Source organism: Plectropomus leopardus, chromosome 19, assembly GCF_026936395.1.
Source record: "Plectropomus leopardus strain MGB_pleo_1.0 chromosome 19, ASM2693639v1, whole genome shotgun sequence".
In the NCBI taxonomy this organism is placed as follows: domain Eukaryota; kingdom Metazoa; phylum Chordata; class Actinopteri; order Perciformes; family Serranidae; genus Plectropomus; species Plectropomus leopardus.
In genome coordinates, this window is record NC_142194.1 from 12895965 (window position 1) to 12907008 (window position 11044).

At 39.0% G+C, this 11044-nt stretch overlaps 1 protein-coding gene across 3 annotated transcripts in view; it reads left to right on the forward strand.

Annotated features, from left to right (window-relative positions):
• vti1a (vesicle transport through interaction with t-SNAREs 1A) overlaps positions 1–10567 on the forward strand; it is a 156955-nt gene extending 146388 nt beyond the window's left edge. For all 3 annotated transcript variants that reach the window (XM_042507708.2, XM_042507706.2, XM_042507707.2), the window contains one exon: positions 8917–10567. Coding sequence is in view for 2 of the 3 variants with exons in the window: in XM_042507706.2 (XP_042363640.1) it covers positions 8917–9010 (94 nt within the window). In the remaining variant the exon portion in view is untranslated. The remainder of the gene's footprint in view (positions 1–8916) is intronic.
• The last annotated feature ends 477 nt before the right edge of the window (positions 10568–11044 follow it).

The window sequence follows — 11044 nt, forward strand, 5'->3', positions numbered from 1 at the left end:
ATGGCCATGACCTTTGACCCATAAAGCTGCACTGCATTAAATACCAACATGACTGAAGGATATCACAAAATGAGCTCGGGGACACTAAAACCACTGACAGTGGACACAGTTTATCACTGTATCTATAAATGCAAATTAAGACTTAACTATGCAAAGTGAAAGCCAGATATCAACAAAATCCAGAAACACTGCCAACTTCCCCCGGACCTGAGCTCATCTGTCACGTCACAGTGAATACTAAGACAATTATAATTGTGTTCACATTATAGCCTTTATTTTTAAATACTACAATGGCAACATTTCTGGTGCCAATTTACTAAACAATGAGAAGCTTTACTGAATAGATACATTTTGTATTAGATATTTTTCTCTTTACAAAATGCACCTTTCTATTTCTTTTCATTAATCTATGGTGGAGTGTGAATATCACTCTGTCCTATCCAAAAGGGAACTTGTGTCATTGTACCAGCCAACTTGGGACCACGATTGGGTCAGCTTTATTCTATATGTGGCCCTTTTTCTGTAATGTTGATCAACAAAGAAAATGCATTCTTATGCATATACATTAATAGCACCACATACATTGTAAAAAAGATCCTGTGCTTGTAATAACTCTTAATGGGAATTTCAGTAAAGTCTGATAATAAATCTATTTTTATGATTAATCAGAACATACTGTTGCTGACCTTAATATCGTTTTGGTCCTTTCTGGGAAACCCTTCATTGTAAGGTGAACATCTAAAGTAGGAATTCCAGTATGTTTTTTTTTTCCATGGCCAAGGGATCAGCCAGTATGTGTGATATCTCTGATCTAGACACTAGAGAAAGAAGTCTCAGACTTGTAATGTCATGAAGTATAAAGTCTGAGCTGCTCCTTCTGCTCATCGAGAGCCTAATTTTGGGGACCAACAGAATGTTTGTTATCCCTTAAACCCAAATGAACTTTATTATATTGGTGTTGTCAGTTCTGTAACAGAAAATGTTCCCATATATATTTATAACATTGTTCTGGCTGTTCTCAGTGTCATCTAGAAAATCTTTCACAATTTCATATCAATGGAGCAACTCTACACTTTATATCACATGACATCACAAGCACTCCAGTTTTTGGATATGGGAGCGAAAGGCTATATGTTTACTAATGTTTTTTAGACTGCCTTAGATCCATAGAAATAATATGTATGTATTTTAGAAATGGGCATAATTTCCCATTAATACAGTATCAAGCCATAAAAAGGTTAAGCCAGCCACTAAAGTTGAGCCTTTATATTCTGTTACACAAACATACTAACAAATCATATTTGAAGAAGAAATGTAACATTATTCAGATGAGATTTTTTTTCACAAGTATTATTAAATATGTTTGTATGTAAGCTTTATGGTTGAGTGTGAGCGTCACTCCAAATTAGCTATCTAAGAAGGAACTTGTGACATTATGTACCAGCCAACAGTGGACTCATGTCATTATATCCTACTCAAGGGTGGACCTTTCTTCTGTAATGTGCACCAACAAACAAGTTGCATTTCTTTAAGTACAGACTGAGAACACAAGCATATTGAAAACTTGATTGACATTCACTACTTGTGAAAACTGGTCAGGTAAGTATTTTGAAATTGAACAATTTTAAAGGTCAAGTCAAAGTTTGATGTTACATAATTTTAATTTAAAACTCCTTTTTAGTTTTCTTACAAAGGAAATGGAGTGTGGGACATTTTTTTTTTTTTCTTTTTAGAGTGCAAAGTTCAAAGAGTACAAACAGAAGTCGACTTATGAAGGCCCATTCATAGATGTGTATCCTGTTGATGGTTTTGAGATGAGTTGTTGGTGGCTCATCACCATTTCAATGCCCATCAAAAAACACTAACATACCAGTTAAACTTTAAGTGCTAAAGAAAGTTTCAGTTTCAATACTGGAATATAAAGTCCTGTAAAGCTTGAGTGTCATTGTGAACTTATCGTAACATTTATTATGTGCCTTTTCACTTCACGCACACTCTCTGTGCACTGTGACAATGCTGCATGCCAGTGTGTGTAGTATGTGTTACAGACTGTAGTCATTAAAAAACCAAACATCTTTGAATGGGGGTCTAGATTAGATAATGCTAAAATACACTAACAAACACAGGTGTTTCATCCATCACTGAAAAACTATTAGAACACAAAGGAATACATTACAAAACAAGATATTTGCTGTTCAAATCCATTAACTATCTGCCATAATAGCATGAAAAGATTTAGAGAACCTTGAGAAATCTCTGCACATAAAAGGGACAAGGCTAAAAACCAAAATGAATGGCCAAGACCTTTGACCCATAAAGCTGCACTGCATTAAATACCAACATGATATCACAAAATGAGCCTGGGGACACCTGAAACCACTGACAGTGAACACAGTTCATCACTGCATCTATAAATGCAATTTAAGACTCTACTATGCTAAGTGAAAGCCAGATTCAACAAAAAATCCAGAAACGCCACTGACTTCTCTGGGACCTGAGCTCAACTGTCATGTCACAGTTTGATTTCTTTCTTTTTGGAAGCAAACAGCTTTTAAGGTCTAGTCACAGACTTGTGTTAAATCATTTTATAGTGATTAATTAATTAAAATAAATATATTATTTATTAAAATAAGTAATTATATTGCTGATCATTTTATGTATAATGTTACTCTGCTTATAGATTTATTTTTCTGAATTTTGGTGATACATTGGTAGTTACAATTGGTCTGGTCTAATATACATATATATATATATATATATATATATACATATATAAAACAAGACAACAATAAAGTTATTATTAACAGTAAATGTAAGATAAAACTGAATTCACAGGATTATGGAGCCTTCTTTAAAAGATATACTTGCTTTGGCAAGTATTATTTCTGTAATATTTATTATCACAAAAAATGTTGATATATTGCAAGCAATAAAGTTTTACATACCCATTTTAAAGATACAAATGAAGTTTTAGTGAAAAAGAAGCACTCTATAGGTGAGAGAACCAGGATAAACCAGTTTGACTGCAGTATATGGATGTCCCCCCTTTGATAGGCAGACGTCGCTCAAGGCTTCAGGTCCCCTCTTGGCAATTTCTTTAAAAAATTGTAAAAATCACATTGCAAGTAATATTGTGAAAGAAGACCTCAAAAAGTAAATTTTCAATTCTAGTTTTGTATTTTTAAAATGACTGCTAATAAAGGTTCCCTCTTGGATAGTACACTTAGATAGTCCCCTATTATTCATGTTCGCATGTATGTGTGTGTGTGTGTGTGTGTGTACACACGTGTCCGCGTGTATCTGTGTCCCCACCTTTGTGTGTTTTGTTTTGTGTGTGTCGTTGAAGGGACTGGGGAATGTGAGCGCTGATGGAGCTGGCACTAGGGACCTGGACCCCAACACACACACCCATACCCCGTTACACACACACACTCACACACACGCACACACACACAGCTGAGGTGTATCCCGGTGCTCATTAGAGCTGGTAATAAGGCTGTGCGGCTGGAAGAGGAGGGAAAAAAACAGGGAGAGGAAGAGAGGGAGGGAGGAAGAGGGTGGGAAGGGAGAAAAAGAGGAAAAAAAAAAACGGAAGATTTTAAATTTTAATAACACTGGTACGATTTTGTAAATCTTTCCTGACAGAAAAGTCCTCATTATTTTCATCTGTCTCCGAGGAGCCTCTCCTCCAGCTCTGCCTCCCTGGGTAAACGGACTTCTCTCTCTCTTTCTCTGTCTTTCTTTCCTCTCTCCACCTCTCTATTTCTGTCTCTCTACTCTTTTTCTCTCTTGTTTTTCACTCTCAGCTGCTTTATTGTCCATTTCAGTCCTTCCTGCTTGCTTTATTTTCTTGCTCCTCTTTTGCACTCATCACTCCGACTCTCTCTCTCTCTCCGTCTCTCTAACATTAGCGCAGTATATATCTGTGCGTTTCCGTCTAGTAAGGTGTAAGCTGACTGGCTGCCTGCGATGAAGGAACATCAGGAGCCAATAGAACGACCAGTATCATGTGCTGTTATTGGCTGGCGGCTCAGTTACAGTTACTGTTGGTGTGTTTTTTTCTTTCTGGGATGGGGGGGGGGCACAGATAGAGAAAAATACTTTGGGATCATAGTATCATAGTAGGGCACAGGGTAAAGGTAAGCCTCCTCAAACTTGGTGTGTAGGAGTGTGCGTGCAGCCTTGTATGTGTGCATCGCTCACACATCCCAAATCTTCCCCTCCACACACACACACACACCTCACCCCCCACCTCTATGTCAAGTGTCAAAGCTGGAGGATGGATCCGGTTTGATAAGTTCTGTTCTGTCTGGCCACGTGTCAGGATGGGATCAACCATACGGCAGAGGAAAACCATGTTCTTCACTCTCCTACCTCCCAATTTTTGGGATTTTATTTCATTTTTGGGTAGTTTTGAAGGGGGGCAGGTTTTCTATATTTGAGTTTTATTCGAGCTGCTTCTGTTGCCTGAAGAGTTTAAACTAAAATGACTTTTATTGTAGAAGCTCATTTGTCTAGTGAGCTCATCGTAAAGTGCTTTGCTGGATGCAGAACATAAATCTGTAGATTAAATCTACAAGTGACAGCATGCAGATAAATTGTCCAGAGGATTATGAAAATGATCTGTCCCCTGGGAGTGTGTTTTTTCTTGTCATAGACACCAGTTGTTTTGAGTGACTAAATGGAAAAAGATTAAATGCACAATTAGTAAAATAGCTATTATTTGGGATATTTTTTTTCCTATTGTGTGCCAAGTGTTGATTTGTAACTCTTTGTGTGATTGTAATACAAAAAGAATAATTTCCTGCCCTGGATAAAATGTAACTTAAGAAGTGACTTTTCAGCTTTTTTACCACCAAACCGGTGGTTAAAGAAGAGTGATGACATTAATATCTTTGCTTCTCAAGCAGCCAGAGAAAAACAGGCTGTGGCTCTTTGCGGGATGACAGAAATGATTGCTTAGATAGATTTCATCATTACACAAGTGAATCATAACTGCTATGTAACTCATCCCAGTCTGTCTGGCTAGAACCGACTTCAATAATTTCATAATCCTCAAGAAGTCCAGTGCAATGTTTTTTCTCAAGAGTGTTTAGCCTGATCCCGCCCTACCGAGTGCGCCAGGCTCTGAAGCTAATTTTACATAGTGGCCAAAAGTGGAATTACAGCATCTGGGTCCGTCATGTGATGTCACGGGGCCCAGAAAGACTTTTTCCCTTTTGACTTACATTGGGAGATGTCTGTAAATCAATGAGTATGTTTTTGTGGGTGTCAAAACCTCAGTGAAATGATTCATTTTATCAAGATTTAATCCATTCAGTTTGACAAAACCCAGAAAGTCTAGAGGAGCCGAAAGATTAAATTATTTGATCGCGATTCAAGCTAGCAGAGCGCTAAACCGAAAGTCAGCTGCTCCACCAATGGAAGTCTCCAGTGCCCATTCTCTATGGGCCCAATAATGTTGAAAGTCGGGGCCCCTGCTAAAATAAAGCATTTTTTGCTTTATGAGCCACTTAGCAGCTCTCATAGGAATGAACATGAATTAAGTCGTTTCTTTTAAACCTCTTCTTAAAACCCACTTTTACAGATTTGCTTTTATATAATGTCTCTTCCTCTATTTTTCTGCTCTTACTCTATTTATCCGTTTTTATCCTACTGATGTCCTGTTTTTACCATCTTTTCATGTTTTAATTTACTTGTTCTTGTATCTCTTATTCACCTGTTTTTATTTTTCTTTCATCCCTGCCGATGTGATGTCATCCTGTTATATTATTTCTTATATTATTTTTATCGTCTTTTATTGTTTTCATTCTTATAATTTCTAAAACTTCATTCATTTAGTACTTTAGCTGCCTTAGGGATCTGGCAGTTTTATTACTTTTCTTTTATTTGCTCTATTCTTGTTGACCCTTTGTATACATATTTTGTTTGTGCCTTTTTGTTTGACTTTTCTAGGCCTTTCTCTGTTTGGCATGTTTGTTGATGTTTATTTTATTATTCCCTGAGTTCCTGCTTTTGCTTTGTGTCTGTTAAAACACTTTGTAAACAACAGTTTTTAAAGGTATTATAAAATTATCATTATTATTATTATTATTATTATTATTATTATTATTATTATTATTATTATTATTATTATTGTTATTGTTATTGTTATTGTTATTATTATCATTACTCATCGTGGCAACTTGGGGTGAGACCGAAGCTTGGCAACACCATCCTGCCACCATGGGGTCGAATTTGGGATGAGCGCTGCTAGCTAGCTCTCTCCTGGGCCTAACCAGTGGAGACCAGAGTGTTGCAGCAGGCGTGTTAACACATACTGACTTGCTTAGTTGGTTATCAAACAGCAAAGCCAACAGAAAACAAAAGAAAAGACATTCATATCACAAAACATTCAAATTTCACCACCTCTAAATGAAAAGTGCTTCAAAATTTGGTGCTAAAGCTCACCGAGTCAATGGCGCACTGGGCTAAAAGTAAAAGTGTGCTGTATTAAATTTTGTGTTTTTCCTTAAAAATTAAATGGTTAATTAATGTTTGATGGATGTTCGGCTTTCGATGATATGATGTTTTCTTGTGTCGTCAAGTGGAAGATGTCTCATCATTTTTTTGCGTCTGTTTGCTTGAGTTTTCTTACTTTGCAGTGTGTTGAGCTCTCAGGGCCACTGGAATAACCTTCACAAGATCTTGTAGTTTCTCTTGAATTATTGGGAACATTAGAGGAGAGATGTGAGAGCTTATGATTACTGGTTCAGCCTTGACGTTTTGTCGCTCACAGTGGATTCAAACACACTGCAAGAAAAGTGAAAGGCAGACTTGAATTTAACCTTAAAAGTTTCTTTTGATTGGCCAGTACTGCATTTGCATCCATCTTCTGTTTAAGGGTTCTAGCTGCTGCAAATAAGATCAGCTATTTTACATTAGACTTCAAGACGCGTTTTGTTAGATTGGTGCACAGAGAATCAGTTTAGGTCAAAGAAAGTATTTTTTAGAATATCTGTCCCCTGAGAAAAAGTTCTTAAATCGCAGCTCTGTCATATTTCTTACTGCTTTGAACGTTTGAGTGTTTGAAGTTCTTCGGCGTTGTTTGCCACCAAATCAGACTCCTTTTAATGAATGCTTTTTTTTTCTTTTTTTTTTTTTTACATAATTGAACCCCCCCGTCTCTCTCCAAGCACCTGAGCTCGTCATCCGTGAGGTTTAAACTAACTTCCTGTTCATTTTTCCACCCCCAGGCCTGGCGTCACCCTCCCCTCTTTTCCTTAGCTGAAAAAGTAACAAACAACACAGAGCGATCTCCCAACACACACACACACACACAAGCACCTCCTCTGGGTATTTGGCTGGGATAAATAATCATTGTAAATAATGAATGTCAATTAATAGGGGGAGACGTGGCCTTGCTAAGCATGCTCTGATTAGTGTTTCAGTGGGATCTCCTCCCCAGCTGACTTCAGCCAATCATCTCCGCCTCATCATAGCATCCCGAACTCTTACCACAACATAGACATGTGCTAATATGACACATGCAGTTTGATGTTTTATTACAATTTTTGTTGGGTTTTTTTGTGTTGCCTTAGGAACTCTTGCATGGCTTAAGACAGGAGCATGATTTAAAAATATATCATAACTGTAACTCGTGTTGCGCGAAGACAAGGTTTACTGTATACAGCATGACACTTTCACGATAATATATGCATTTATTCAAGGATAAACTGTCTTCTTATAAGGCAGCGCTACTTACAAACAGTAGTTGCAATGAGCTCTCTGGTGTTATCCAGTGAGATGTGTCTTGCTCCTCGTTCATGGTGAGTTAAGGGATTGGTGATTGGATTTTTGTAAGTGGCCGGAGTCCTTTGTGCATCTGAACATACACTTCTCTGTAAACAGCATACACAAAGGGAAGGTGTAAGCATTAAAGCATCGCTGTGATGCATTTTTGTCATCCTTTCTTCCATAGCTGTGGGTTTTAAAAGTGTCGAGGCTGCCGCAGGTCCGAGCTGGTGGACCGGAGGCCGCAAGCTCAGACATGGGCTTTAGAGGGTAGCAGGGTGACTGAGCAACCAGCCAGCTCCCCCACCTCCCTCCCCGGTGATAAATGGCCACAGCATGGGCTATTCATCTCCTGCTTAGAGAAGTGGACAGTGCCCCCCTCCTCGGCCTCTCCTCCACCCCTCCACATGTCAGCAAATGTGATAATTCTCTCATTTGTCAGGAGCAGCGGAGGGTTCGGAGTTTGTGTGTTTTGTCCGTGCATGTGTGGTGATGCAAACTCTGGAGAATTTGGGGGAACACACACATGAGACGAGTTGATGATGAGGCCCTCTCTCTCTCTGTCTCTCCATCTCTCTCTCTCTCTCTCTGCAGCCCTTCTTTGCCAGCTTTGTGTTTTTTTGGTTCAAAGCCCCCTCTTGTCAAGTTTACTTAGGTCACAGTGGGAACATTTAAATGTGCAAAAGAGTGAGTCGTTTTATGGCAAATTCCATCAGTAATTCAGTGATTTTATTACCTCCAGGAGACCACTGAGCCACTTTTTCCACTTTATTGTGCAAATAAAGTTTTAGAGCTGGTGTGTGTTTGTGCTTGTTTGTGAGTGTTTTTGTATGTGTGTGTGAGATTTTTTACAGAGTGCATTTGGAGTCAGAAATAATTTGTCAGACACAAAAGTGATGCAGTTTTAGAAATATTGCAAGTGTGTGTGTGTGTTTTACACTCCCATGCCAGTGATTGTGTACTAGTAAATACCCTGTATGCAGACCTCATGGTAGCTATTAAACACGATAAGCCTCCAGTTGATGACTGGTCATTTAGTTTGCACATAAACATGTGACTGTTTTACGCGTTCTCTGTAGACACAATATGACTTCTGTGAACTCTGCCTGATCTCTCTCTCCGTCTCTCTCTCCCTCTCTGCAGGATCATCCAGAATCGAGTCCTGGTCTTCATCCTCGGAGCCATCATCCTTCTCACCATCATCCTGGCCATCTATTTTAATCTGCGGGGCCACTGATCTCCCCTCTACACACATATACGCACCCTCACTCCTCCCCTGACACAAATACAAACACACACACACGCGTGATTAATAGCGACAAAAGCGTTGTTCTGCTGTAATTAGGACAAATGGTCCCCATGAATCACAGTTTCCAAAGCCTGACAGGGAGCTTTTTTTTTCTCAGTCTCTTTCTCCTTTTTCTGTTTCTTTCTCTTTCTGTCCACTTTGCGCTTCTCTTTCTTCTTCTTTCTTTCCTCCTTCTCTCTCTGTCAGGCTCTCTCATACATCTCCAGGGATCAGAATAGGAGGGAGATGTTTTTATGATAGTTTATATTTTTCATGGTGTCGTCCTCGACGTGGTTCTGCAGCCCATCATGTCCCCAGGTGAACAAGGCCTGGGGATTTTGAATTTTTTTTTTGTAACTCAAAGCGGATTCAGATATGCAGATTGTTTTTTTCTCGTGACGGAGGCGGGTCAAGTGTTATTCGGCGTGTGTGCATGAGAGACAGAGAGAAAAGAGTGCACACATATGTATATTCGCATGTGCATGAGTGACAGTCCTGGATATCGAGGGGGGGGGGTATTTGTTATTACCACCAACAGTAGACACACACACACACACACACACACACACACACACACACACACACACACACACACACACTGTAGTATGTATGAGCTTCTGTAACTAAATGATTCAGCTGTTCTTCATGTAGCCCCGACAAAGCACAGAGGACAGTGCCTTCAGATAAGATATGCTGTTCACACTCCTTCTTTAAAAAGCTCAGCAGAGCCCAAAAATAGATGCTGCCTTGAAAAGAGAGGATGCACAGGAAAAAAAAAAAAAAAGGTTAAGGTCAGTTCAGCTTCTGTTCAGTCAATCAAGGTGAAGAGGTTTGTTTGTTTTCAATCACAGCGTTTCCACAAAGTATGTTAACATTTCAAGAAAGTTTTGAGATTGAAAAAATGAATTAAATCGACTGTTTTAATGTTTTTAACACAACAGGGAACTGACTCCAACCTTTGCACATACAATACAACGCAGAAAAAGGTTTCTTCGAACATTATAATTCCCCCTCATCTCCCGAACACAGTTTTTCACAACTTATTCCTGCAGACTTTTTAATGTAATAATACGTGTCCAACTGTGTGTACTAACATCATGTATAGTGTTTTGCTCTCAATACAAGTGATTCTGTTATTATTTATTTATAAATGCAGATGCAATTAACCGTGTTAGGACTGTATATTTTATAAAAGCTATTCAGAATTAACATTAAGCATTATTTTTCTTGATTTTTGAGTGTTCAGTGATTAGACTCTAAAATGCAGACTGTACACCAGGACCAACAGAAATGTGTGGATTTCAAGTTTTTTGTCTTATAAATGTTTTTTCTTCTTCCTCTGTTCTTATAAATGGATCTAAGTTGTTTTAGAACTGGCACTTTTTTGTTCTATATTTTTTCTTGTCGAGTTCTGAAGATTGTGACGCAGTCCTTGTTTCTGTGTTTATCTGTACGCCGACTTATGATGTGATACATTTGCAGGTGTTTGAAAAAAAAAAGACGCAAGTGAGTCTACTGCTGTTTTAATTCTTCAGGGGAAAGCCATTCTTCAGGGGGTCTTGGAAAATCTAAATTTGTGTGGAGCATATTTGGAGGATTTTCAGAAGTTGAGATGCATGAAGGTAACGCCACAAACACGCTTACACACACACACACACACACACACAGGAGTATTGCAGTGTGTCTCCTGTGGTCGGTGTGGTGGTTCCTGGCGAGGACATTTGCTATTCTGTTTCAGGGCCACGGTCTTCATTTTCCACGATGCGGGGGTGTCTGGGGTGTCAAGCCCGCCCTTTTTCGACACCTCCTCCTACCAACCACTATTTCACAGGCCCTCACTAGCCGCAGCGCCGCCGTCTGCTTCAAAGCCTCAAATTAATGGCCAACAAAATAGTGTGCCTCTGACTGTCCCATGCGGGGCCGACCCACCAAGACTTATCATTAAAGTGAAGGAATAATGAAAAAAGGAAGGAAGCAGAGAAG